General features: G+C 56.9%; 1 protein-coding gene across 4 annotated transcripts in view; it reads left to right on the forward strand.

Moving 5' to 3' along the window:
- Positions 1 to 25,919, forward strand: part of CECR2 (CECR2 histone acetyl-lysine reader) — a 94,058-nt gene extending 68,139 nt beyond the window's left edge. Inside the window, exons 3-18 of one of the 4 annotated variants that reach the window (XM_037058064.1) lie at positions 504 to 687; positions 2,245 to 2,384; positions 3,322 to 3,426; positions 5,031 to 5,077; positions 5,722 to 5,891; positions 12,527 to 12,680; positions 14,916 to 15,045; positions 15,325 to 15,362; positions 15,440 to 15,531; positions 15,753 to 15,879; positions 16,504 to 16,895; positions 17,333 to 17,461; positions 17,624 to 18,473; positions 19,973 to 21,347; positions 22,573 to 22,684; positions 23,328 to 25,919. In XM_037058064.1, coding sequence (XP_036913959.1) covers positions 504 to 687; positions 2,245 to 2,384; positions 3,322 to 3,426; positions 5,031 to 5,077; positions 5,722 to 5,891; positions 12,527 to 12,680; positions 14,916 to 15,045; positions 15,325 to 15,362; positions 15,440 to 15,531; positions 15,753 to 15,879; positions 16,504 to 16,895; positions 17,333 to 17,461; positions 17,624 to 18,473; positions 19,973 to 21,347; positions 22,573 to 22,684; positions 23,328 to 23,333 — 4,051 coding nt within the window. In that variant the 3' untranslated portion in view covers positions 23,334 to 25,919. Of the gene's footprint in view, positions 1 to 503; positions 688 to 2,244; positions 2,385 to 2,430; positions 2,686 to 3,321; positions 3,427 to 5,030; positions 5,078 to 5,721; positions 5,892 to 12,526; positions 12,681 to 14,915; positions 15,046 to 15,324; positions 15,363 to 15,439; positions 15,532 to 15,752; positions 15,880 to 16,503; positions 16,896 to 17,332; positions 17,462 to 17,623; positions 18,474 to 19,972; positions 21,348 to 22,572; positions 22,685 to 23,327 lie in introns of those variants that run through there. The other 3 variants (XM_037058065.1, XM_037058066.1, XM_037058067.1) reach the window with 3 other exon arrangements.
- Positions 25,920 to 27,892: the final 1,973 nt, after the last annotated feature.

Raw genomic sequence — 27,892 nt, forward strand, 5'->3', positions numbered from 1 at the left:
TAACACTTACGTATAACGCAGTAGAAAATGATAGTTGCACGTTGGAGCGGACACTGCCCGGAGGAGTTCCCTCCACCTTTGTGTGTTAACCTGAGATGGAAGGGAGCTGGGTGAGGCAGCCCCGTCCAAACCATACGGTGTCTGCAGTTGTGTGTGCACAGGTTTGTGGGCCGCAGCTCTCCAGTCTGTACCGCCGATTAGTGAGACGTGGACCTGTTTCACCAGCAGGGGCCGTTCACGGCTTCAGGTTAAACAACCTGTTCTGTGAGAGACTCCCAGCAGAGTCTGAGATCTGTTTGGGGTCTGACAGCATGAGGTCCCGGCAGGTAGAGGGACAATGCCAGGCTTGCGAGGGGCTGGCAGACCCTCCAGGGCCGGCCTGTCTTCCCTTACTTCCTGTGTGAGCCCTCCCCTTCAGCCAGCTCCTGTGCGGTGCAGACCCCGCCTCCCCCTCCCCGTGTGTTTTATAGTAACGTGTTTCTGTGCTGGGGCCGGCGTGCCAGGCCCCAGACCTTCCACAGCTACCTCGAGGATATCATCAGCTACCGCTGGGAGCTGGAGGAAGGGAAGCCCAACCCGCTGAGAGAAGCCAGCTTCCAAGAGCTGCCTCTGCGCACCCGGGTGCAGATTCTGCACCGCCTCTGCGACTACCGCCTGGACGCGGACGACGTCTTCGACCTGCTCAAGGTGCTGCCACCACCCCATCCCCGCGTGGTGGTTCAGCCTCCCTCATCTCCTGGCTTGTTGCTGGCATCCTGTGCACACCCCAAAACATACTTGTTGGTGGTCTGACAAAAAAATAAGTGTGATTTGATTTGCTTACAAGACACCTACCTTTGTCTGCTGTCTTTTTTTTAATTTGACAGTAAAAAGACGAGGTCAGCACCTCTAAGTAGTTGGGTGTTGCATGTTTTTAAAATTCTTGCTTCACACCTGTTAAAAACCACTGCCTTACAACCCCCCCCCCCGAAAAAGCCAGCACTCCAGTATGTAAAATCTGAACATACTAAGAGACACACCAGAGCTTGGCATGTATAACTAGTCCTGGAACTCTTTTATTTTCCCCCTAGAAGATTTTATTTATTTTTGGAGAGAGGAAGGAGAAAGTGGGAGAGAAACATCCGTGTGTGGTTGCCTCTCGTGCGCCCCCTACTGGAGACCTGGCCTGCAACCCAGGCATGTTCCCTGACTGGGAATCAAACTGATGACCCTTTGGTTCACAGGCTGGCGCTCAGTCCACCGAGCCATTCCGGCCAGGGCTAGTCCTGGGACTCTTAAATTGGCGGAAATGGTGTCTCTAAAACAGCTCCTGTAGCCGGAGGATTCTAAGGCACCTGTGTGTGTGAATGTATGTCAGGCGAGTTTCGCGTTTGCTTCCATTCCTTCCACATGCATTGAGTTGCAGACAACACAGAACGGTGTTTGTGTCATCAGCCAAATTAACCACTGAATTTGTTTCCTAAGGCCTGAAATTTGATTGAACATAATTGAAATGTTTATTGAAAACTCAAAGACTTTAACCTATCTCTGCAAGTGAAACTCATCTCTACCACACACACACACATCACCACCAGTGTGCTGGAGAAGGCAGGGGCGGCCCGCCCTCCTCTGGCTTCTGTGACTGGATCCATTCAGACGCCCGTCTCAGGGACGGAGCAGGCAGAGGCTTTTCGCCCGTAGGGAGGTCGGCTTATGGCCCTCTCTGGGCAGCAGTGGCGGGCTGTGCTGATGGCTTCTCAGCTCAGCCCTGCCCGTGGACAGGAGTGGCCGACACTGTGCAGTTCAGCGCAGTCCTTTCTGCAGGCAGAGGCGTGTGCAGCGGTGGGAGGGCCAGTGCCAGCTGGGCCTGGGTGGGCTGCGGTCTCAGCAGGACGAAGAGGTCGCATCACTGTGGCTCTTGGTGGAGCTGCTGGGGCGGGTCAGGGGAGACGGCACTCGCATCGCGGCCTCTGCTCGGCCCTCTTTGTCCCTGCTCGCGTGGATGCACAGCAGAGCAGGTCCGCCTGGGCCTGTAGCTTGTTTACCAGCTCGCTTTCAGTCCTCTCTTCTTGGAGTCTCCAAGACTCCAAGCGGGGTTGGGCCAGCGGGGTGGGGCTGGGAGCCCTTCTCTGTGTCCCAGACAGCGATTCTGCACCCTGGGCCTACTCAGGCGGGGCTGCGTCTGAGTGTGAGTGCTGAGTCTTCCCTGTCCTCTCTCCTGTTTTGTCCCCCACTCTTCCCTCCCCTCTCTGCACTTGCACCCAGGGCCTGGACGCAGACAGCCTCCGAGTGGAGCCGCTCGGGGAGGACAACTCCGGGGCGCTGTACTGGTACTTCTACGGCACTCGCATGTACAAGGAGGACCCAGTGGCAGGGAAGCCCGGCGGGGAGCTCTCCTCTAGCAGGTACCTTGTTCAAGGTCGGGGCTATGGGTGCTATTGTGCNCGATTCCGCACCCTGGGCCTACTCAGGCGGGGCTGCGTCTGAGTGTGAGTGCTGAGTCTTCCCTGTCCTCTCTCCTGTTTTGTCCCCCACTCCTCCCTCCCCTCTCTGCACTTGCACCCAGGGCCTGGACGCAGACAGCCTCCGAGTGGAGCCGCTCGGGGAGGACAACTCCGGGGCGCTGTACTGGTACTTCTATGGCACTCGCATGTACAAGGAGGACCCAGTGGCAGGGAAGCCCGGCGGGGAGCTCTCCTCTAGCAGGTACCTTGTTCAAGGTCGGGGCTATGGGTGCTATTGTGCAGGAGCGCTGTCCAGACTGAATGGCTCAGTGGCTCTGTGGTTCCCTTGGTGAGGAACTGGCTGTCCGAGTGCCTGCCAAGGGGTGGCCTCAGGCAACCTCCAGCAGCAATAGCAGGAGTCGGCTTGGAGCCTCTGCTGGTGGTCGGGGGCTTGGGGTGCCCCGGACTCTGCAGAGGCACCTACCCCGGTCAGAGGCTGCTCTGGGCTGTGGCTTGTTTCAGGAGCCGGGGCGCTTTGCTGCTGTGGTTTCCTCCACATGCTGTGTTCTTGAGACTCCGTCCCCCTGCTAGAATAGGTTATTGGCTCCATTGGGAGGGGACCAAGAGGCCCTTAGGGAAGGCCCGGAGCAGCCATGCTCACTGCCCCAGACGCGGACTCGCTGTTGCACAGCACCCGCAGCAGTGCCGCCCTCCTGCCCTCCGCCGGTCTTTTCCTGCTGCTCGCAAGGCGCCAGGTCTGGCTCAGGTCCCAGGGTCAGGGGGTGCTGGCTCCCCGGGTGCTGCCGCCTTTCATTTGTGACCCCCCGGCCGGCAGAGCTGTGCTTGCAACACATGTGCACTGTGACTGGACGCTGCTGTCTGACGTGCTGTTTCTCAGGGAGAGTGAAGGACAGAAAACTGTTGCTGGTGTTCCTGGGAAAACGGGAAAGAGAAGAGGAAGGCCCCCCAAGCGGAAGAAACTGCAAGAGGGGGCTTCAGTGAGGTAAGACAGCCTCGTTAGTCCGACGGTCAAAGACCCTCTTGCTGGATGGGACCTTACTCCCCTTATTCCTTCATCCTTAACTTTTCCTTGTCCTGGGAAGGACCTGGCGCCTAGACTGTGGGGGTCGTGACGTGGCCGGTATGCCTGGGGGGGTTGGGGGCCCCAGCTGCAGCTCCTGTCTCTGCCTGTGGTCTGATTGGATGAGGGTGGTATTGATGGGGACCTGCCGAGGGACCTGGGCGTGTGCTCATGCAGGGCGTGTTGGTTCTTTAGGATTTATGCCACGTGTGTTTCCACAGGAGCATGTAGCAAGTTATTCTGTGATTAACAGTCAGCAGTTTAGTAGAGCTATATATCATAAATCTCCATTAGGGAGATTTTAGCAGCAAACGTGCTTTGCTTAGAATACAATTTTCTAAAATAAGGAGGGGTCAAGACATTAAACATGTTTTAAATTATTTTTGGAAAAGAGAAAGAGACTTTGTTACATGTATCAGAGTTTGATTACATTTTGCACCTAAGAAACAGTGTCCCGCTCACCTTTTCGCCAGTCTGACCAGCCTTGGTGTCCCCTGTGCAGTGGCTGCGGGAACTGCCCTGCAGTCTCCCCTGCGTGCCCCGCCCCCCCCCCAAACATGATGGCGTCTGTTGTTGGGTCTCCGTGGCGACCTGTCTGCAGCTCTGTCTGTGCTGGGAAACCCGTGCTGCACTCACAGGGAAGTGGTGAGTGCCGTTAAAGCACCGGGAACACAGACTCCTGGTAACAAGCTTACGTGGACTTGTGCTGCCCTCTACTGGTGACTTTAGTCTTCAGAGCTCTGTAGTCAGTTAGATGGCTAAATATTTTTAAGTTGCATAAAACTTAGAATTCAGTTCCTCCATTAGAACACCCACATTTGAAGCGCTCAGTGGCCACGTGTGGCCCTGAGCTGCAGTGTCGGCCAGCAGCAGGATGGAACCTCTGCCCCCAGACTGTCCCGTGGGGAGGGGTGTCCAGGAGGAGGTGGGCATGGCAGCAGTGCACCCGCCCTGTCATGCTGGGTGGGCGCTTCCGTGTCTCGTTGCCTGACACCTGGACTCCAGTGAGGCTGCCACCCTATTGCTCCGTTCTCCAGGGGCTCAGACCGCCTGTCCCAGGGTTGCGGGGGGAGGCAGGCCTTGTCCTCAGCCTGCGCCCTTGCCCTGGTGTGGAGCTTGGTCTAACCGCAGGGTGGGCGGCGGTGGTCCGCAACAGGCAGGAGGTGGGACTCAGTGGATTCCCGTGTTACTATTTCTCGATTGTTGACTGGTTTGCATTAACAGCTGCGACCCTGCTTTTGCCCGCCTCTGCACACTGTCCAGCACAGGCCTGAGTCCAGGAGGGTAGGGGAGTCCTCACCCTTCTTTCCTTCTTGGCATTTAACTCTCCACATGGAACTCCTGTTTGATTTTTTTATTTTCACGTTTTCAAAGTCAATGCTTGCCCAGGGTCAGTTCTTCAGTGGAGTTGGCCCTTCTGGTCCCGCCCGCCCGACGCTCACTGCTCCCTGTGGGTCCGCCTCCCAGCGGAAATGCCAGTTCCGAACAGCATCCTCACGTGTTTTCCTCTTTCTCCCGTGTTTCAGTGAAAAGCAGGAAGAAAACTCAGCACCCGAGCTGCAAACGAGAAGTGGTAATGGCCTCTGTGGGGTGGGGGTGGGGGGCCCCTGAGCTGGATGGGGTGTGGGAGGACAGGGCCCCGCCCGTTGCCCTTCCGCTCTCTCTCTCTCTCTCTCTCTCTCTCGTCCTGGGTCCAGGACCACGCCCTTCTGACAGGTGACTTGAGTGGGGAGTAGCTCCCTGCACCTTGGCCGTGGTGCCCAGACACCGGGGTGATGGCGGTTGGGAAAGAGCTGCTGCTTTCTCGCAACACGCTTCCCTGCCCAGCAGACTGGATGGGTGTGCCACTCGCGCTCATGTCTGCGGCCGGGAGGGGCAGTTTGCAGAGTCTCAGCATCTGCTGAAGAGCAGACCCACCCCGTTGCTTAGGAGAGGAGAGAGAGGTCTGCATCTCGGGCGCATTCGCGTCTGTCTGAGAAAGGCGAGAAAGGCCATGAAGGCCATGCGGGTGGCCGTGGGTCAGGGTTCCCTCTTAGCTGTGAAAAGTGACAGGAACAGAGATGTCCACAGTGTGTACAGTACCTGGCACACTGAAGAGTGGTTGGTCTCCCATCCTGACTGCCTACCTCTGTCCTGTCCAGGGGAGACATGGCCTGGAGAGTAAGCGGGGAAGAGGCCTCGTGGGGTCTGTAGGGTGAACCTCCGTTTCCTCCCCAGGGTCCCAGGGGCCCGGCCAAGGCACCTGGTGGCTCCTGTGCCAGACGGAGGAGGAGTGGAGACAGGTCACGGAAAGCTTTCGGGAGAGGACCTCCCTCCGGGAGCGGCAGCTCTACAAGCTCCTCAGCGAGGATTTCCTGCCCGAGATCTGCAGCATGATCGCCCAGAAGGTGTGCCCGGCCGGCCCAGCCCCTGCGCTCGGGTGGCTCCCCTTTGCTTCTCAGGCCACACGCGGGCCTTCCCCGTGGGCCAAGGGTTCCATCCTCCTCGTCCAAGACGTCCTTGGCCTGCTGCTGACTTCCCCTCCCGTAGTGGTCCCCAGCAGACGTCTCCGAGCCCCTGGGTCAGTGTCCTCCCCCCTGTGCACACCTCTGTGTCTGTGCTTTCCTCCCATCAGCCCCTTCCTGTGTCCCTTTCCCTCTGGGCAGCAAGTGCTGGTGGGATGTGCGTCCTTGTGGCTGCGGCAGCACCAGCCTCCTCCCCCCACCTCCTCCAGGGCACGCGTGTCAGAAACTGCACCCCCTGGGGTTTCGTGGACACTGGCTGACTCCTAACTTCTGACGTTTCTCCCCTCTGCTCCCCTCCCTGTGTGGACACTGGTCTCTCCGAAAGCCCACCTCAAAGTCACCTCCAATGTGCTGTCTGGCCGCCCCCTCCCATGTTGACCCCTCTCCGCTGGGGGCTGTGGCAGCTTTGACCTCAGGAACCGTGTCTGGGTTGCCGTTCTGGCCCATGACACCTGGTGTGGAGCCTTCTCCTCGGTGGGTGCTCAGGAGCAGGTTGCGGCCTTGTGCGCAGCCTGCGGGCTGCCTGTTCTCTGCTGTGCCCTCTGCTGTGCCCTCTGCTGTGCCCTCTGCTGTGCCCTCTGCTGTGCCTGCTCTCCCGCCACCGTTGTCCGGCAGCGTCAGCTGTCCGGGACACTCAGGCGGCCGAGGGGTTGTGGAAGTGTGCACCCTAGGGGGCAGCGGGTCACTCCAGACCCTGTCCCCGGCCAGCCTGTGGCGGTCTGACAGCGTCCCACTGCCTGACTCAGCTTGTGTCTCTTCCATTGAGGTGATGGTGTGATAGAGCACGCAGAGATTTTTGTCGTTCGGTATATTCTATCTTAAGCCCTGAAAAGGGAAAAGCTAATTTAAACTTTTATTTTTTCTGTGTATTTGGATTTACTCTTTACCTCTTTTATTCACGGGCTCACAGGTGTGTTCTTGCTGGGAGCTAAGTGGCCCAGCGTTGTGTTAGCTTTGGACCGCTGTTCTGGGACGGACCTGCTCCTGATCTCTGGCCGCCTTCCCCTAGTGGCCAGCAGCCCCTAACTGGTGCGGGCCCTCTCCCATCTCCAGGAGCCTGGAAGGTGCCTCCTTGGAAGAAGGCCCGCTCGCCCGCCTTCTGGTCACTGTTCTGGTCTGAGTCAGGCTGTGCATGTCCGCACTGCAGACCGAGTGCCCCTCACTCCAGCAGGATGAAATGTCCTTTCTTCCCAGCAGTGGGCTCTTCTGTCTATTGATGTTGCTCTTTAGTTTTAGATACAGGTAACTGTGGTGTGGTAGTGACTCTGATGTCTGTCTCGGTACCATGTGGCCTGGAGATGACCTGCACTGTGGCCTGGGCTTTGTGCCTGTGCTGACACTGCAGGACCCCAGGCCTGCGTCGATCCCCCGGGCACGCGGCCTCATCACCTCAGGGAGTCCTCCAGTTTTGACTCCTGGGGAAAACACTGGCCCCCAGGACCAGTGCTGTGGGTGGTTCTCTGGGGAGCGCTCTGCTGTGGGCTGAGCTCAAGCAGTTGTGAGGTGGGCAAGGTCCATCTGGCAGGGGGTTCGGGGGTCTGATGCCCCGCCCTTGGGCAGGGGAATTTGGAGGGCAGTCCTGGGCCAGCCTCACCTTCCGGCACCCCTGTGATTTGGATGTTGGAACATTTGAAGTTGCCCCAGAGGTTCCTAAGCCTCTCTTCGTATTTTTGAATTCTTGTTTCTTCACTCTGTTCTGGCTGAATGTTTATTTCTTACTTCTGGTCCACACCGTTGGTTTGAGTCCCTGTTTCCTTCCCTGCACTGTTGGCTCCCTGTACATTTTCTTGTATTTCACTTTGCATAGCGTTCACTCTTTCCTCTGTTATGTGACCACACTCAGCCATGTCTGTGAGCATCCTGATCGCCAGTGTTTTGAACTGTGCATCTGATAGGTTGGCTGTCTCTTCATCTCTTAGTTCTGTTTTTGGACTTTTATCTGTTCTTTCATTTGGGCCATACTTCTTTGTCTCTACTCACCTGTTATGTAGTAAGAATTGGAGCCTTCTGTATTCCCCAGGGTGGTTCAACCCATGTCTCTGTGTTGCACACCCCATTTTTCTCTAGTTGTCCACTGATGGGCTCTTGGGTTGCTTCCAGAACTTGGCTGTTGTAAATAATGCTGAACAAAAGGATGCATATGTCTTTGAACTTGTGTTTCAAATTTCTTAGGCTAAATTCCCAGAAGTGGGATTGCTGGGTCATAGGCACTTCCATTTTTCTTTTTTTTATTTTATTTTTAATATTTTTCTAGATTTTATTTATTTATCTTTAGAGGAGAAAGGAAGGAGAGAGAGAGAGAGAGAAATATCAATGTATGGTTGCCTCTTGTGAGTCCCCTGCTGGGAACTGGCCTGCAACCCAGGCATGTGCCCTGACTGGGAATTGAACCGCGACTGTGTGATTTGCAGGCCCACGCTCAATCTGCTGAGCTACACCAGCCAGGGCGGCACTTTCATTTTTAATTTTTCAAGAAATCTCCACACTGCTTTCCACAGTGGCTGCCCCAGTCCGAATTCCCACCAGCAGTGCACAGGGGTTCCTTTTTTTCCACGTTCTCGGCAGCACTTGTTGTTTGTGGGTTTATTGGTGACGGTCATCCTCGCAGGTGTGAGGTAGGAGCTCATTGTGGTTTTAATTCGCGTCTCTCTGATGACTAGTGACGCCGAGCGCCTTTTCCTGCAGCTGTGGGTCATCTGTATGTCTTGGGCAAAATGTCTCTTCTGATTATCTGCCCATTCTTTAAAAAGATTCCATTTATTTATTTATTTGTTTGTTTGTTTGTTTATTTTTAGAGAGGGGAAGAGAGGGAGAAAAAGGGAGAGAAACATCAATGCGTGGTTGCCTCTCACACGCCCCCTACTGGGGACCTGGCTGGCAACCCAGGTGTGTGCCCTGACTGGGAATCAAACCAGTGACTCATTGATTCGCAGGCCAGCACACAGTCCACTGAGCCACACCAGCCAGGGCCATCTGCCCATTTTTCATTTGAATTTTTCTGCTATTGAGTTGTGTAAATTTAGTTTTTTAAGATGCTAGAAATTCAGTTTTTACAGCTTACATGTTTAACATGAACATCAGGGTACTTGAATCTAAGTAGACGTACCGCATGTGGTTCTGTGTGTATGAACTGTCTGGAGTGAGTGAGCCCACAGAGGCGGAGTGTGCTGGGGGCGCCGCGGGGCTGGGCTCGTGCAGAAGGGCGTGGCAGTGTGCAGGCTGCCGAGGGTGCAGGCTTTCCTCCGGGTGCTGAACGTGTTTTGCAACTTGGTGTAGGCGGTGGCTGCATAACATTGTGAGTGTACTTAATGCCACTGAATTGTACACTTTTATTTTTTCTTTAAGATTTTTAAAAATTTATTTATCTTTAGAGGGGAAGGGAAGGAGAGAGGGAGAGAAATATCAATGTATGGTTGCCTCTCGTGCGTCCCATGCTGGGAGTTGGCCTGAAACCCAAGCATGTGCCCTGACTGGGAATTGAACTGTGATCCTTTGGTTCGCAGGCTTGTGCTCAATCCACTGAGCTCAACTAGCCAGGGCTGAATTGTACACTTGAAAAAATATATTTTATTTAATTTTAGAGAGGGGGGAAGGGAAGGACAAAGATTGGGAGAGAAACATCAATGTGTGATTTCCTTATGTGTCCCCCACTGGGTACCTGGCCTGCAACCCAGGCATGTGCCCTGACTGGGAATTGAACTGGTGACCCTTTGCTTCACAGGCCTGTGCTCAATCCACTGAGCTACACCAGCCAGGGCTGAATTGTACACTTTTAAATAACTGATTTTATGTGAATTTCACTTGGGTAAAACTGAGAGAGTAATTTTTACCTATGTATTCACATGATGGAGAGTGTCTGATTCACAGTAATCATTTACATTTGTAAATTTCTAAGTTTTAAAGTTCGTGATTCATTGTCAAAATACCTTCAACTGTTTATAGTCGATTTATAGTATTTTACCTTAAAAATCTACAAATTGTAACCTTTCGATACTTTGACATACTTAATTTTACACTTCTAACGGGATTCACACACTGCAGGAGGTAAAAATTTAATGAAAGTCAGATCATTTGGGAACTTGTAATACCTGTTGGGGACGTTCTGCGTCCGAAAGAGCCTCTGGGAGCCCATGTGCAGAGGATGACGTGGCGCCACCGTGCTCAGGAGTCGTCACTGTGCGCGCGCGTGTGCTTTTGGGCCTTTCTCTGCGCACGTGTCACACGGGACCCCCCCCCCCGGCCCTGTGTTGTCCTGTGAGAGTGTGTTCGGTGCATAGTGTCGGCAACGAAGCTGCTGTCGGTTGTGCGCTGATGGCTGTGGTTCCAGCTGTAAGTCCCCTCCAGGAACCCTGTTGCCTGCTGTGCCTTTGAGTGTGACCCCTCCGGTGGGAGAGCCCTGTGGACTGTGGTGCTGATCCCACCACAGCTTTGCCAGTGCGTCGCTTTCATCGTGTTCGAAAGTCCTGTGAGCGAAGGGGCCATTGCGTTGTGCTTTTTTGTTTGGTCATGGATGTGGTTTATCTTCTGTGAGTTTGGAGGTAGCTTAGAATAATAAATCACCATATTTGTTATAAGAAGACTTATGCAGATATTTGAAAGACTTATGTAGTTAACTATTTCCTCCCCCTTTCCCTCTTCCATTGAATTACTGTGTGAAATGTTCCTGTGTTTTCCAGATAACTTGGTGATTTTTTTTTTAATTCTCACCTGAGGACACACCTGTTGATATTTGAGGGACTGGAAGGGAGAGGGAGAAACACGACTGGTTGCCTCTCATACACCCCCTGACCAGGAATTGAACCCACAGCCTTTCCTTTCACAAGATGCTCCAACCAACCTGATCCACACTGGCTAGGGCCTGACTTAATATTTCTATTCATGAGTCATTGGCTTGCATTTGTTTAGTCCTTAGAACTCTGATCGGATTTAACATCCCCTTCTACTTCTGCCGCTTGTCTGTGTGAGCAGAATCGTCACACGTAAACATGTGCCCTCTTTTCTTTTCATTGTGTCTGATGCATAGAAAATACTATACAGTTCACAGTGTTCCCCAAACGAAGGAACTCCTTTGACAAGGCTTAGAGTTCCTCTGTCCGCCCTGGTGAACTGATGCACTGAAGAAGTCCCTGTGCAGCCAAAGGCAGCCGTAGCAGTCCTTTCGGTTTGTTCCCTTGTGAAGCTGCTGCCTGGGGATGAGTGCGTGGGGGCTCCCACAGAGCTGGTGGTGTGCAGGGGGGGCCTTCCCCGGGGAGCTGCCCTTGCTCAGGGCCGCAGCACCCTGGTTCGGACACGGCCTCCATTGTGCGTGACTCCCTGCTCCGGCTGTAGGACGAGGGTTGTCGGAAGCCTTCCTCCTCTGTGGTCTGAGTGTAGTTTTACGGTTGATATTTTTATTCTGGCTTATTTCTCCAGTCTGACCTAAACTGGTTTTAAGGACTGTAAAGAACATAACGTAGATTTAATCATCAGTTTCGGTGTTGAGGGATGATGTGAATGGCGCCACGTTCTCCCCACAGTAGGACTCCTTGTGTGGGGTCCCCAGGATGAAACTGACTTGTCTGCATGACAGATCCTTAAGGCTTCTTCCTGGGGTCGTCTTCCAGGGGTTGATGACTGGCCCCTGAGGAAAAGCTTCACATTTCTGATTAGGTTTCAGCTCAGATATGTTTTCTTCTGCAGACGATAGTTACTGCTTTTTCCATAAGAGTTCTAAAAAATAAGTTCTAGCTTTTGTATCAGCTGAAAAGACAAGAGCAGAAATTGAAAACAAGTAATTTCAGTGCTGGTTTCAGTGTTTTGGGTCACAGAACAGCTCCGATTAGTTATTCTGGAGACATAGAGTAAAACTTTAATGAATTACAGTAATAGTCCTCTTTTATTAGAGCTCTTAGGCAAATTCCCAGGGTATTAAGGCAAAATGGTGGTCCCTCCCACCAAAGCCTCAGTTTTACCAATTGTTTTATTAGGTATAAAAGTTAAGGGTTTCAAGGAGAAACCAAAGAATTCATATGTACCACCCCTGGACATGATGGACTAAGGCGGGGAATGCTGGTGGGAGGTAGGGTGCAGGGTGGAGGGAAGTAAGGTGAAAATGAGACAACTGTAATAGCACATCAGTGAAATGTCTTTTTAACCACGTTCAGGTTCACAGCGGTGAGCCTGTGTCTGGTGGCCCCAGATGAGGGTGCTCTGTAAGATTCCACTTGGACTGACGTGAGGTCCAGAAACCTGGTCTCTGACCTGCCTCGCTTGCTTCTCCGGCCACCACGTCCCCCACAGGCTATCTCCCTGTGAGGGACGACAAGCGGTGTCAGCCATCGGCCCGCACTTGGGCCCCACTTCCAGTCCCCACTGTGTTTGTGTGTGCGCCGTGTGTGTTCTTCGGGTGATAGAGTGGATTTGTGGTCATGCTCTCAACTCCCTGCTATCCAGTACTACGTTCTGCAGGGGCCGAATTCAGAAAGCACGGGCTCCCAGCTCAGAGTGCAGAGCTGAGCTTATCCCTGCTGCCCTCCCAGGAGACGCCCCTGCTGGCCCGGATGGAGAAGCGGAAGCGCCGGGAGGAGGAGGAGCAGCGCCAGGTCCTGCTCGCGGTGCAGCGGAAGGAGCAGGAGCAGATGTTGCGGGAGGAGAAGAAACGGGAGCTGGAGGAGAAGGTCAAGGCAGTGGAAGGTGTGCAGGCGTTCGGTGTGGTCCATGGGCAGGTGCGCGGGGGGTGGGCAGGGTGCTCCTGCAGCTGGAGCCCTGTGTCCGGGCCAGTCTGCGGGGTGGGGAGTTTGGAGCCGGCTCTGGCTGTGTGCTGGCCGGTCCCAGCGTGGTCCGAGTGTAAGGTGTCTCCCGTGGTGTTGACTGGTCGGCATCCAGCCTCATTGCCGTGGCTCCTGGGCCATGCTGCGTGTTGGCCACACGTGCCTTCCTCTCCATCTCTCGTTTATCCTCACCTTTGCGGTGTCCTCTGTGTGGAATAGAAAAAATAAAGTGTTTGACACCTGAGTTCACAGGAATTATTTTAAGCACCGATGAAATCAAACCTGTTTGATCAGAGCTCTACATAGAACTACCAGGTTTACAGGAAACCCCAAGACTGGAGGGACCCTCGGGGAAGCCCTCAGCTGAACCCTCATCCTGTGGGCTGTTCGACCACAGTTGAGGGGGTTCCCTGCCGTGTGCAGTGGACGCACCTATTTGGGTGATTCATGCAAACCCAGCTTCTCAAGAGGTTACAGAACGTGGGGAATTTTCACTCTGACTCAATATTTAATAATAAAAAACATTTCATAGTCTTAAAACTTACACAGAGAAGCAGGGAGCTAAGATAATTTCCAAAAACAACGGGGTGGGAGCCCTGCTTCTACCAGGTGACAAGAGCGGCAGTGACTGAGACTCAGGCACAGGCCCAGGTTGGGCGGTGAGTGCAGTGAGGCGGGACCCCCAGAGCCGGCCTTTGGAGAACTGGCAGGACCCCCAGTGAGTGGCACTGGGACAGCTGCTTACTGATGGGGGTGGGGGAGGGCTACAAACTATAAAGGGAGAGAGAATGATAGATTTTACTCTGTTAATTGTTTAAAACTTCGATATGGCAGAAACACCATGAATAAAGTGAAAGACAAACCGTGGAGCAGGAAAAGATGATTTCATGTGCAATACACACACTTCTCCAAATAAGTAAGAAATCCAAACCCCACAGGTAGAAAAGGACAAAGTTTATGAGCAGGAAATTCAGCAGGGGATTAATAAACTCGAAGTGTGTTCATTGTCATGCCAATCCAACGTGAAAATGAAACTCTCCAAATGCTGTGTCACCCCCTTCAGTTTGGCAAAAGGCTGTTAACTGACCAAGTGGTGATCAAGGTCGACAATGGGAGCGGCTGTGGCCCCTTGGCACTGGGATGGGGAAGGCAACACGTTCCTGTCTGTCTGACAGTTCCGTGCAGGTTCTGTTTCCTGGAGGGCTTCCATGCAAACAGCAAGAAGTCTTGAGCAAAGCACAGTCGTTACAATGTTACAAAATGCAACACAATTGCAGCCAGCTGGAAAAGGTTATGAATCTGAGAAGCACTATGTTAAAATCTGGGTGGAAATGGTGAGCTTTGACAGCTTGCTTGGTAGATACAAGGATATCCGTTAATGTAGTACACTTCTCTGCAAGCTTGAAGTAGTTCTCTTTAAAAAATTAAACAATTTTTAGAGGTTGTTGATAGGAAAGTGTCTTTGATTAACTGGAGCAGACTCTGAGTCCATCCATGGAAATAATGTAGCAGTGGAGACACTGTTGCAGAAGTGTCGGGAAACGAGGCCTGTCCTGGCCTCTCCCTCCGCCTTTGCCCTCCTCCCGACCTCCCGGAAGGGCAGGTGTCTGAGCCGGGGAAAGGGCCATCGCCACTGCCCTGGTGGGGGCCTGCTGCCGTGGGAGGTGGGCAGGAGGGAAGGGGCGTGGATGTGTGCAGTGCCATTGTGACCACAACGCCTCGAGAGCTGGGAGGCAAGTCTGCGTGGTTTGGTTTGAGAGCCTGGTCCTGAGGCTGCACGTCGCCTTTTCAAGAGGAGGAGGAAGGGGTTCCAGTAGTGGCAAAGATGGTTCTCACTCAGCCTTCTGGGGTTTTTTCCCTTCTGATTTTGTTCTTCAGCCTTGCTCTTTGCCCTCCCTCCTCCAGGGCTTGCCTGCTGCCCTCTTCCCTCAGCCTGAACTCAGGATGACCAGGAGGAACACTTGTTTCTGGTTTTCATAAAGCACCCCGTCCACAGCATCACCCCGATTACTGTGGGGTGGGGTGCACAAGTGATGTCACGATGTGGCTCTGTGGCCTCGTCCTCCCCCTCCTCTCAGGTTGTGAGGACATGTCACCAAGGCCTGGTTCCCCAAGAGGACGTGACTCACTTGTGCCTCGCTGCCTTGTGTCCACACAGACCGAGCGAAGCGACGGAGGCTCAGGGAAGAGCGGGCGTGGCTGCTGGCCCAGGGGAAGGAGCTGCCCCGAGAGCTGTCCCACCTGGACCCCAGCTCCCCCACAAGGGACGAGAAGAGGACGAAGGACCTGTGAGTACTTTGCACGTGGCAGCGGCCCCCGTGACTTCAGCCCAGGCCTTCTGCCAGTAGGCATAGACCTCCTTTGTACCCTTAAAGCACCCGTGTGGTGGGTGCCGCTCGGTCCCAGGGACCGCTGTGCACCACGAGCGCTCGGGCGCTCGCCAGGCTTAGGGCAGGGAGCGCTGTTGGGTGCCCGGCACGGGCCCCGAGAGCTTCCGCAGCGTCGGGGTGGGGGTGCGGGGCACCGTGGTCACCGCCATGCTGACTTCTTACTTCCTGGCTCCGCAGCTTTGAGCTGGATGACGACGTCACTGCCATGTACAAAGGTCAGTGCCCATCTCTGCCGCGGGTTTCCGGCAGTGCGCTCTGCCGGTGCTGAGTGAGTGCTCTCTCTGGCTCTCAGTCTTAGATGTGATCAAGGCGCACAAGGACTCCTGGCCCTTCTTGGAGCCTGTGGACGAGTCGTATGCCCCAAACTACTACCAGATTATCAAGGTAGCCTGCCTTCCATGGTCACCCCTCTTGGGACGTGTATTTCGCCCTGGCTCCCTGAGTTGTGTCTGGTTTGGTGGGTGTGGCCTCATCCCTGTCCTGGTGAGCCAGGCAGCCAGAGGCTCCAGGCTTGTGAGTGGCTCAGAGCAGCAGGGTCCCTGTGCTTCATGCACATCAGGACGTGTTTCTCCCACTGTCCTGTGACCCGGTGTGTTCTGTTTCAGGTCCCCATGGACATTTCAAGCATGGAGAAGAAACTGAATGGAGGCTTATACTGTACCAAGGAGGAGTTTGTGAGTGACATGAAGACCATGTTTAGGAACTGTCGGAAGTACAACGGGGAGAGCAGTGGTGAGTTGGGCAGCATCGGCTCGTGGGGCACCTGGGCTCAGGCTGCGCCGCTGTAGCCGTAGCCGAGAGTGAGATGCCTTTGCTCTGAGAAGCATGCGTTTCGGGGACCCTGGCCTGCCTTCAGGACTGGAAGGAGGATGTGCGCAAAACCCCTGGCGACGGGCCATACTGGCTGTGTACTGTGTCGGGGGCTCCCTCCTGCCGGGAGAAGCAGCTGGGGGCCTTTGGGCACAGCTCTTCCCTGTCACCTGCAGGTGGTGGGGGACGTGTGTGTGTGACAGTGACCGCTGACAGCATGGACGCAGTGTGGAGCTGCTCGTCAGTCACCTGAGAACTGTGCACAGGCGGCTGTCTACTGACACCGTGTGCAAGGCTCCTGGGGGTGGAGACTCAAAGTCTCTTGCGCTTGGGCTCAGTGTGCTGTAGTTTAAAACCTGAGCAGGCTCCGAGGTTATAGTCAATACTCCGGAACTCTACCCTGAGCCAGTAAAAATTTAGTTACATTTTAGCCATGCTACCCAGAACCCCTTGGGACGAAACTGAGTTGCCCCAGTCGCTCCTGGGGGGTGTGGGCAGGGAGCCACCTGTCCTGTAGGAGCTGCTTCCAGACACCTCTCCCTGCAGAGTACACCAAGATGTCAGACAACTTGGAGAGGTGCTTCCACCGAGCGATGACAAAGCATTTTCCTGGCGAGGATGGGGACACAGATGAGGAGTTTTGGGTCAGAGAGGATGAAAAGCGGGAGAAGAGACGGAGCCGGGCGGGGCGAGGCGGCGGCAGCCAGGTGTGCACCCGCTCCCGTGACCCCGAGGGCCCCGGCAGGAAGCAGGTGTCTGCAGAGAACGGAGGGAAGGCGCTGCCACCCTCCCGCCGAGCCCCCTCCTCCTCTGGAGACGGTCCCAGCAGCAGCTCCACGCAGCCCTCTCGGGACACAGGGGCTGCCAGTGGCCGGGGCCTTGCTCACCCTCTGCACTGCGGTGGGACGCCCAGCCCGACACCTCTTCTGAACCAGATGGTAAGGAGGCTGGGCCTCTGCTGGGTCTGTGCTGGTGGGTGAGGTCGCAGGACCAGAGAGCCTTCTCAGGAGGCTCCGGGCAGAGGTTTCTTTCTCCCTCATTGGTCCATCCTGCCTTCTTCCTTCGTGCTAATCTGCCTCAGTGTGGGTGAGCACTGGGACCAGACACCTCGAGTTGGGTGTGGAGGCTAGAGGTCCACAGGGATGCAGCCGCCTGTGGCATTGGCGTCTCACGGTGGGGGTGGTGAGGGCAGAGGTGACTAGGAACTCCAGCTCGTCTGCCCTTCGTAGGGACAGGACTCGGGCCTGGGAGCTGCTCTTGTCCATGGGGAGCCCGGCCTCTGTGCCGGCTGTGAGCGAGCAGGTTGTCGTGTCCACTCCTGAGCCTGTGCCTTTTCCTCCCTGCCCTCCTTCCCTTCCTGCCACCCTCTGTAAAGAGGCCTGCAGTGCCCGGAACGTTTGGCCCTCTTCGAGGATCGGATCCCGCCAGCCTGTTCGTCCCCTCCAGAGTCCCAGAGCCGCACCCTGGGGAGCCTGTGCAGCAGCGGCAGCCGTTTGCCATGCAGGTGAGTGACCCACTTGTGCCGGCCCAGTGATCCTCAGACTCGTGCCTTTCCCAGGTGGGGTGCCGTGACTGCCTCCCATGCTGTGGGGTCCGTAGCTGAAGAGGAGGCACCTTCTGCGACAGGCCTGCTGAGCGCTGCTGTCCTCTCTGTTCTTGTTGCCAGCCTCCGGTCGGGATGAACAAACACCGAGGGCCCAGTCTGGGCACGCCTGAGGAGAAGCCCGTGTGTGGGGGGCTGGCGCACCTCTCCCACGGCGGGGCGCACCCTGGGCCCTTGCCTCTGGGGCACATGGGAAGCCCCAGCCAGGACGGAAGTGTGTGCCCCCCAGCTCGGTTCCAGCCCGGGATGATGGCTCCTGGGCACAGAGGGGTTCCGGCTCGGCCCCTGGATTTTTCTGAAAGCCCAGAAATTTCTCCCAGCCACATGTACCGGTCCTACAAATACCTGAGTCGTGCTCACCCTGCCGTCTGGAATGGGAACCACGGTGCTGCGAACCCTGGGCCTGCGGGGCCCGACGATAAGGCCCTTTTGGAGCCCAGCCTCTCACACCAGCCGCGCAGCCTGGGCCACACAGTGGACTCCCGGGGGATGAGGCCGTCACTTAGTCCCAGCCAGTGGGCTGAGCGCCCCAGCTTTCTACCTCATGGCATTCCTTCTTCAGGGTACATGCGGCCCCCCTGCAGACCCGCTGGGCACCGGTTGCAGCCACCTCCGCTGGCACCAGGACCCCTGTTCGGCCCCCCCGGCCCCCCGCCCCCCGCTCTGCGTGGGGTGCAGGGTGGGGCCTCCATGATGCAGAGCCCCGAGATGCTGGCCCTGCAGCAGCTGTCTGCCCGAGTCTGCCCGCCAGGCCCGCCTCACCCCCGGCCGGCCGCGCCCCCCCGCATGCCTGGCCTGTACCCGCAGGGGGCTCACACCGTGCCAGTTGGCATGTCGGCCCCCAAGCCTGCCTTGGGGGACCCTGGGAGGACGCAGGATAACAGCGAGACGCAGGAGCCTGAACACGACCCAGGTAATTGGCACTTTTATCCGATTCCCGGCCCTGTGAGCTGTCGGTGCGTGAGTGACCTTTTTACAAGGCGTTAGGCCAGATGTAGCCTGGTCTCCAGCCTCCTCTTCCTCAGCTCTTCAGGGTCCAGCCAGCCCTGGTGTCGCTTCGACCCAAACATCCGAGAGGGCGTCTGGCCCCGGCCCCCACGCAGATGCAGCACTGACTGCGGGCCAAAAGCCTGCCTGATGCAGCCGTCCTTGGCCCTGTCCGAGCAGACGGCGGCTTCGAGACCAGAGTTGGGTGGGCCGGGCCTTGAGTGGTAGTGCGGAGCTGCACCCAAGCCTCTGCGTCTCCAGCCCCCGAGTCAAGGGGCCAGCTCTGAGCACCGTGCCCGCAGTCCAGTTGTCTCTGTCCTTCCTCCTGGGGCCCACGTTTTCCTGGACCGAGAGGGGAGAATGGTGCGGTGCGGTGGAGCCTGGAGGGTCCTCAGAGGTCCCTTCGGAGAGGATGCCCTGCGTCGTCGGTGCTCCCTGTGGGGTGACGTCCCTGTGTGTCATGGGAGGGCGGGCGGAGGCTTCACGTCACATGGATGGGAGGCCTGGGACTCAGGCTGACTGTGCAGTGAGGAGAGTCCCCATCTGGGACTGGTGGCTTTGGCAGAGCCCTCTGATGCCGGGTCACACGGCGCCTGTGGCTCCTGGGGAAGGGCTGTCACCCCCAAGTTCTGTGACGGCCAAACAGGGCGAAGTGCAGGTTTGGTTTTCATTGTGCAGCCTGCCCCTTCCACCTCCATAGCCTGGGGTTGGCCTGCGGGAGTGTTTGTGGGCCCTTGACCTTGTCCTTGATGTCGAGTGCCAGGTGGTATCTGACCACGCTGGGGCCCCATCTCTGCCCCGCCAGGAAGGCCCTGGCAGTTCAGCTACGTCGACAGGTTGGCGCCACAGGTAGAGGTTCCGAGGCTGTTAAGCATTTGAGTCCAATGCGTTCCCCTCATCTGGTTTAACATGTCTCTGTAATACAATAGCGAGGACTTTTGAGGTTTATGCTCCAGGCGTCGTGTTTTGATGACATTCAGCTAGGGGGATGTTTTCATTCAGTATTGAGTCCCTGATCCATGCAAGGACTAGGGGTTTTGTGGGGAACCCAGTGAGGTCCCCGCCCTGAGGAGCGTGTGTTCTGAGGGGCCACCTGCCGCAGGTGGTCTTTCTGTGGGTTGAGGTTTAGAGCCTCTGAGCGTGGCCCACAACCCAGGGGACAGCCGTGCTGTGTGGGAGCTATCTCATCCCACATCCCTTCACCGGCTGCCAGTGGCTGCAGAGGCACTGGGCCTGTGGGAGGGAGGCCCAGGGGTCTGCCGGTCTTCGCACGGTTCTGGCTGTGGCTGCAGGGGCCACACGCCCGCCTCAGCCCTGACTCCCCGCCCCTCACTGTGTGGCTGTGCATCAGGGCCTTCTGCGCTCACCTGGAGGGCGGTGTCATCTCAGCTGCTGAGCTGGCTCCATTCTCCACTTCCCTTGCAGCAGAGCCCTTGCCTGGGCTCGAGAAGCCCCGCAGTGTGGGCGCCTCAGACAGCATGTACCTCCAACAGCTACCTCACTCTGCACCTGCCCGGCAGAGCTCGCCTCGGGACCGGGAGGCCGAGGGCCCTGAGCAGCTCCCGGGCAACCCCACAGCCTCTGAAGACAACTGCCGGGCGGCAAAGGGCAAGAGTGCCTGGGCCTCGGAGAGCAGCTACCCCGGCCCCATAGCCCAGGGGTGTGCGCGGGACCTGCCCACGCTGGTGGGCCGAGGGGCTCTGCCTGAGAACGGAGTGCTGGCCGAAGGGCCCCCGTGTGGCTCGGAGGGGAAGGGCCTTGGTGGCTGTGGTCCGGAAAAGCCCCTCTGCCCCAGGGTCAAAACGCTGCAGGACACCGTGCCATGTGCCGGGCCGAGCCCAGCTACCCCTCCCAGCGCAGACCCCGGTGTGGTGGGAAGCACTGTGGGCCAGTTTCCTGCCTTGTACCTGCCTGGCCTGGAGTACCCTGGCTCGGCTCCTCACTACCACGGCAGCGCAGGCCTGCAGGGCCTGGGCCCAGTGATGGGAGCCAAGCCCTCCGGGCCCCAGCCTTCACATTTCCCACCCCAGGCCTTTCACCCTAACAGCCCTCACTCTGGGGTCTTCCCCCGGTATCGCCCCCACCAGGGAATGAGGTACCCCTACCAGCCGCCGCCTCAGCCGACCTACCATCACTATCAGCGAACTCCTTACTATGCCTGCCCGCAGGGCTTCTCCGACTGGCAGAGACAGCTGCACGCCCCAGAGAGCCCCGGCGGGCCGCCCCCCAGCCAGCCGCCCCCTCCGAGGCCGCTTTTCTCAGATAAGAGCGCCATGGTCAGCCTGCAAGGCTGTGAGACGTTGAATGCTGCCTTAATGTCCCCCGCCCGCATGGATGCACTGGCCACCAAGGCCGTCACCACTGATGGGCAGGACCCTGGCCCAGAGGAGAAGCGGGACGAGCCTGTGGAGAGGCCCGACAGCCCCAAAGAGTTCCTGGACCTGGACAACCACAACGCCACCGCCAAGCAGCAGGGCGCGCTGTCCGCCAGCGAGTATCTCTGCGGAGCTCCGCCTCCGGCTCTGAGCTCTGGGATGGGGTTTGCGTCCTCCACTTTCCCGCCGCATGGGGGAATGCTGCAGGCCAGGCCTTCCTACACAGCTCTGCGGCCAGCTGGCCACTTCCAGCCCCGGGCCTACGCCTCTGCCGCAGCCTCCCAGCCCAATGGCCTGCCTCCGGAGGGCCCCGTCTACCGCTGCCCGGAGGACGGCCTGGGCCCCTTCCAGGCCGTGATGATGGAGCACGCAGGTCCTGCGGGGGCAGCGAGGGGGCCCTTCCAGGACGTGTACAGACCCTCGGGGTGAGCATTCGATTTGTTTTCTTCCCCCCCAAAGAGCAGGTGTTAGTGTTGGAAAGGAAAGCAGCTTCGGGAAGGAAGGGGAACTGGAGCGGGCTTCTGTGTTTCCTGGGGGTGGAGGCTTTGTGGAGCTGTGTTAGCCTTTGAGCTTGATTTTCATCTTCGGCACATTCCCCTCGTGGAGTGAATGTTCGTGGGTGTTGGAGACAGGAGGCCCAGTGTGGGCAGTGCAGCCAGGCCTTACTTGGGTCTCTGGGCTTGCACCCCCTTGACTGAGGAGACGCAGGTCCCTCCCGGGACATTTTCTTCAGGCTTCGTTCCTTGCGTCCATGAAAGTCAGGATGCCTGATCAGGAAGCCAATTCTGTCCCCCTCGAAACCCGCCCAGCCCCAGACCCTTCCCCCAGCCGCACTTTGTCTTGTCTTCGCCTTCTCTGAATCCTTCTATTTCATTTTTTTTTGTCCCTTTCCCCCCTAAACTGTTGGAAGGTAAGCTGTAGACCTAGTGATTCTTTTTTTTTTTTATAAAAGAATGCTTTTTTTTTTAAAGATTTTATTTATTTATCTTTAGAGGAGAAGGAGAGAGGGAGAGAAACATCAATGTATGGTTGCCTTTCGTGCATCCCCTGCTGGGAGTTGGCCTGCAGGGAACCGGCCTGCAACCCAGGCATGTGCCCTGACTGAGAATCGAACCGCGATTGTCTGGTTCGCAGGCCCGCGCTCAATCCACTGAGCTACACCAGCCAGGGCTCTAGTGGTTCTTTATCCCTAACCACTCAAGTGCACATCTTTCTGGGACGAATGCAGCCTCAAACCACATGTCTCGCCAGAGTCTTGGCTTCTTCTAAAACGCCTTTGTAGCTGTGTAGCTGTTTTGATTTATTTTTCATTCAAGAGCCAGTCGAGGTTTATGTGTTTACATTTTATTGTAAGCCTGTTCACTCTCGTGATTTAGAACATTCGTCCCACCGTTGCATTTTCTTCTTTTTCATGCGGTGTCCGAACTCTGGGTGCTTGCTGTGTCCCTGTGTTTAGGGTCATGTTGAACATGGTACGGGGCCGTGTGCTCACTGTGTCCGCCTCGGGGCTCATGATGCCTGTGTTGTCCCAGGATTGGTGATTTTCAGGTTAATCCCCTGGGTGATAAAGGCAGTATCTGCCTGAGATGTTTGTGGCTCAAGCAGCTTCTTCCTTCGGTTCTCACCTGCTCGTCCTCCCTGTGACCGCAGCGTGCAGGTGCATCCTGTCCGTCCGCCGTCCTCTTTCCCAAAGACCCTGGCCCCGGGAGCCCTGCAGGAAGAGCTGCCGTCCCACGAGGCCCCGACACGCCCCCTTGATCAGGTAGGGGAGCCCCTGCGTCCTGCCCTGCAGGCAGGCGTCTGCTGCACCGTGGGTTTGCAGCTGTGCAGTGGGCTGGCGCCCCCAACCCCACGCTTCTCATTCGAAGTCATTGTGTCCTGAGGGGACGGCACTCCCTGAGAAGGGTGGCCTGTCCTGCAGGCCCCCGGGCAGCAGTGGCCTGGGCCAGCTGCGGCGGCTCACCCGTGGGCTCCTCCGAGCCACCCCCCCTGTGCCGCCTCAGGCTCTCCAGTGACCAGCTCTTTGGGGCGTCTGAAGTTTGTTTTCCCAAACTGGCTCCCATCGTTTATTCTGATGCAGGCTTTGCCCATTTCATCCTTCTCATTTGTTGGGTTTTTGAGGGACTAGGCTGTGGGGTTTGTAAGTCACCGTCCCTGCCTTTGAGTGTCACTCTGCCTGGCACTGTGCTGAGGGCCCTGCATGTGGCTCGTTCCCCCAGTCTCCCCTCAGTCAAGGTCGGAGGCCACCGCAGTGTCCTGCTGTGTGTGCAGGGAGCCCTGCTGGGATAAAATCTGGCCACTGCCCAAAGTGGAGGACCACACCACCCTTTGGCATATTTAGTGTTTTTTAGCAATGAACAGAAATGTGAATATTGTTTAAGTCATCCCCATTTTGCTTTTCCCAGAGCTAGTCCGGGGAGGAAACAGCCCCAGGAGACGGAAGGCCGCACGAGAAGACTGGAACGTGGGGGATGAGGACGGAAGACGAGGCGAGCCACACCTGTCCCTGCTCCCCACCATGCTGCGCCCACAGCGCCGCCCCAGGTGTCCCAGGGCCGGGGCCATGCCACAGCCCTCGAAGCACACAGCCGTGGACAAGTGTCTGCGGCTGGCAGGGTCCTGGGCGGTCTCCTGTGTGGCTGACGGTCAGGATCAAATGAACTGGAATTAGTGGAGGCTTTTCCAAGTCCTGAGACTGTTTCAGGAAAAGTCGTCTGAACTGGGAGGGGTTGTGTAAGAACGGAGGTGCTTGTAGATACTTGTGAGCAGCTAAACTCAGGTACACATTGGGGAAAGGAACTACTCGTAGTATTAAGGTTTGGAGCTGGGTCCAGTTTACAGAATTTTCATGTTGCCTTTTAAACTAATTTTTGTTGTTGTTGGTGAATGTATTGTACATAACGGGGGGGATCTGAAGCAGTGGGCATCCTGATGGGGGGGGCACACAGCCCTGGGGGGGGGGTCTTACCTGTTTACAATCATGTCACACTGGAGCCGGGGAGCTGAACGAGTGGGCGGAAGGCTCCTTGACTGTGTCACTGTTTCTTGGTGGCCAGCTGCCCTCGGACAAGTGGAGTCTTCTTTCCAATCCACCCAGGAAAGTGCTCCCGCTGCCCCAGCTGCTCCGTGTCTCGGTCAGGAGGTAGCATGTCCTCACGGCCTCCCAGAAGTTTGCTCCTGGGAGGTAGGCTGTGCCCCAGTCTTGTAGCCTGGCAGTCAGAGCCCTCCTGGTTGCCAGCAGCCGCGCAGTGATCCGGGAGCCCTGGCTGGAAGTGGGCCTGGGGCGTCTTCTCCCTGGGGGAACAGCCTCCTCGTAGACCCACAGGGCTGGTCCGGGGGCAGCGCATATGGCTTTTCCAGCTTGGATCCCATTTGCGGAGGCGACTACTCAGGTCTGTATGTGTTAGAGTCAGTAAGGAAATTGCACAGTTCTGAATAGGAAAAGTGTGGTCTATAGGTTTACAATTTGAGTTTAGGAATATTTCATTGTATTTAGCCTTTGTTCATTTTAAATGGATCGTAGTGAAATCAGTCGCGGCAGCTAAAGCAGCTGTCGGGAGCCAGGTCTCGGGAGCCTTCGTGTGTGGACGCCAGCGGGCACCTCGACAGTGTTACCCCGTTACTTCATTGCGGTTCCAGAAGCAGATCACCCTGCACTCTGCCTGTTTAGCTTCTGTTTGGCTTTAGCTGAGGTGCCATCAGAGCTGGGGCTTCTGTGACTGTCCCACAAAGGAAGGGAAGTGCCCAGAAGGCAGGTGTTTGGGAGGAAGAGCATGTCGCTAAGCCCGCCTCTGGGAAGGCGGTTGAGGGGCCTCGGTTCCCTCTGAGCTGCTCCATGTAGGGGCGGGACCTCGCCTCTGAGGCCAGGTGGGGGCCTGTCGTTTTCGGGTTTGCTAAACAAACGTACGCTCACCGTCCTTCTGGAGGGACACCAACAGCCAATGTTCAGGTTACACTGGTGGCCCAGAGACCCCCCCACGGCATCAGGGACGTGCGTGCATGGGGGTCATTCCTGTGGACCCGCAGGTGGCTGTGGCCCCAGCTGCTGAGACGGGAGCAGGTGCACAGGGGCAGGACGCCGGTCTCAGACAGGGTGTGCATTCCCGGGGCAGGAGTTCGAGACCTGTTAGGCCCAACCTGGCTTAGGGAGGGGAGGGATCAGTGTTCTCTGTGTAGGGGGAAAGGGGAGGTGGGCGGGCTTCTGGCCAGCCCTTGGGCTGGGTGGTGTTGTCGAGGGTGGTCTTGCTGCTGCTGCTGCTGCTGCTGCTGCGTGTGCGCAGAAGCAGTGGGCAGCGAAGACCAGCCCGTCACTGCAGTGCAGTCCGACCCGGTCGGGCTGTGGCCTGGCTTGGAGCCTTCTGCCTTGGGACAGCCTGCGCCTTCTCGTGTCGGAGCTGGTCTGACAGAGGCTCCTGCTCCCCCGAACCGGGAGCACCCTGACCACAGAACCTCTTCCCCCGGGTGGACGCAGTGGGTCCCCCTGTGTGGGTTCCTGGGGTGGGGCAGCTGTGGACACACTACTGGGGGCAGCCATTTGTCCTCGTTCCCCCAGCCCCTGACCCCGTTCCCCATTCGAAGCTGTGAACCATATAGAAAAAGTCAGTGATTTCTTCTGTCCTGATCTCCCTTCTCGGTAGGTAGAGGGGTGAGAAGTAGTTAGGGAAGAACTGGGAGATTGAACTGCCGTGTCATACTCCAACACTGTGAAAGTGGGCTGCAGGAGCGTCGTCAGCCTTACTGCACCCCGTGTGGGCGCCCGGTCCTGTGCTGGGGGTGGCTGCGTGACAGGCAGTCATGGGGCGCGAGGACACCCTAGAAAGGTCCGTGCTCAGGCCAGGAGTACTGCACAGGGCCCTGCGCCCCTGAGGGGGCCAGCGGGGCTCTGGGAAGGATGAGTCTCTCGCCTGTTCTATGTCATGGTAACGGCTAACATTTATCTCAGTCGGTAACGAGTTAGAAGCTCTTCTCTGAGACCCAGGAGAAATGAAAGATCAGAAGGGGAGCTGCTGCCTGACGTTCACTGTGGTGGGTGCGTTTAGAGTGTGAGGAGGGCAAAATACGCAGATTCTTGGTCCTGTCATTTTCCCGCCCTGCTCTCTGAAAATAAAACTGTGAGCCCCTCCCCTGTCCTCTCCCCGGTCGGGTTGGGTTACTCGGATGGTGCGTGTGAGCTGGTGGGTGGGCCCCCCTCCGGCCACCTCGGCTGCGAGTGGCTGTGGCCCCGAACGGCCAGCCGGGCGGGGTATGAGGCAAGCTTTGGATCCAGACCACTCAGGCCAGCTGTTGTTTTCTTGACTTTTTTTAAATGGACGTTCAGATCTACACATAAGGTCCTGCTCTTAAGACCTGATCTGAAAGTTCCCAGTAAGTCTTCTCTGCGGCCCCAAGGCAGACCACTCTGCGTGGAGGCCTGCCCTGTGTTTGGAGGGACTCTGGAAGGGAAGGCTTCAGGTTTCCTAATGCAGTTGCCCCCACTCACTCCCCTTGTGTCTGTCCATCCATTCGCCCACCAGACTCTGCGTGGGTGCTGGTGCACGGTCGGGGAAGGACTCTGGGAGGCAGGGTCACCCTCCAGGGCTCCTTCGCTGTGTAGGGAGCAGGGGACCCAGGCCCTCTTCTTTCTGCGGGGTTGGACTCGCTGTGCAGCCCTCGGGTGTGCAGCCTTGTCCTGCTCCCCTTTTGGTGGCACTGGACCTGGGTGGACACGTGTGCGCATCCTGGCGCTCGAGGGAGGCTGGTGTGAGCATGGTCTCCAGGTGGGCGTTAGGCCTTCTCCACCTCCCGTGCCCGTCGCCGGACAGACCTGTGGAGAAGCTGCCTCCTGGCCAGTCTGTCCCCTGCTCCAGGGGATGCTGTGACCGTCCTGTGGGAGTGCCTGATACAGCTGACTGTCCTGTGGGGTGGAGTTGGGAACGGGGGTGTAGATGTTGGGCCACTGAAAGGCTGAGCTCCCCGGCTCTCTCCTCCAGCTGGGCTCAGCTCTCGCCCACCTGCCTTGCACATGGGCTCAGGGACCCCCCGCCCCCCCGCACTGCGGAGGCTGCGGGCACCACCCTGGCCAGCACCGGGGAGGGGACACTATTTATTTCTGTGTTGTGTGTGTGTCGTCGTGGTCTGCTGATGCCCTGCCTCACCGAGAGCGACTTACCTCAATGGCTAGTTCAATATTGTGTGCTGGATAATTTTTTGGAAAAACTTTTTAAAAAGCTTTTTGATCCTTGGAGGTCTGTAGATTTATTTCCATATGAACTGGTTATTTTGTATAAATTACATTCTTAAAATAGCACGTCTCAGATATGTGTGAGTTGTGTGTCTGTGTCGCTTTTCTCATCAGGGTGAACTCCCACTAACACAAGTCCCCAGTGCTGTTGCCCAGAAAGTGCCACCTGGCCCCAGCCTCATTCAGTCCGGGCCCAGTGTCATGGGCGGTGGGAGCAGGGACCTGTGCCGGGTGCCATGGTGTGTGCCCCAGAGAATGTGCCAACAGAAACAAACTGAGCAGCGGTCTACATGGTGTCCGGAGCGGAGTGCTTTCCTTCTGAGCCCACATGCGCCCGGCCCTTGGGTGCCCTCTAGGGTGCACCCGTGATACACCAACCATGACTCTGCAAACCCTAGGGTGGTGGGGGGCCCGGTAGGTGAACCACACAGCTGCTGACAGAGCCGGGTGGCAGGGATGAGGCCTTTGCTGTGCAAAGCATGTCCTACCTGCGAACAAGTGGCATTGCTGACTGCTGGGTCCCCCATGGAAATCTCTTCTGTGACATGAATTCCTTACAGGAGCCAGATTTTGACAGTTCTAGCTAATGGTCAGGTCTAACTATTTTTTGTGGAACTTCACTCTGAGCAGAGCACCTGGAGGTTGCAAGGTGTGTGTCTGCTTGGGACCAGAACAAAGTGCCTTCCACTGGTCAACACTGTTTCAAAACTTGGTGCCCTTAGGAAGCCGACCTTCACCCTGAAACCCTCC

The sequence above is a fragment of the Sturnira hondurensis genome, unplaced genomic scaffold (genome assembly GCF_014824575.4).
Source record: "Sturnira hondurensis isolate 20B ecotype Veracruz unplaced genomic scaffold, ASM1482457v3 Scaffold0009812, whole genome shotgun sequence".
Classification (NCBI taxonomy): Eukaryota; Metazoa; Chordata; class Mammalia; order Chiroptera; family Phyllostomidae; genus Sturnira; species Sturnira hondurensis.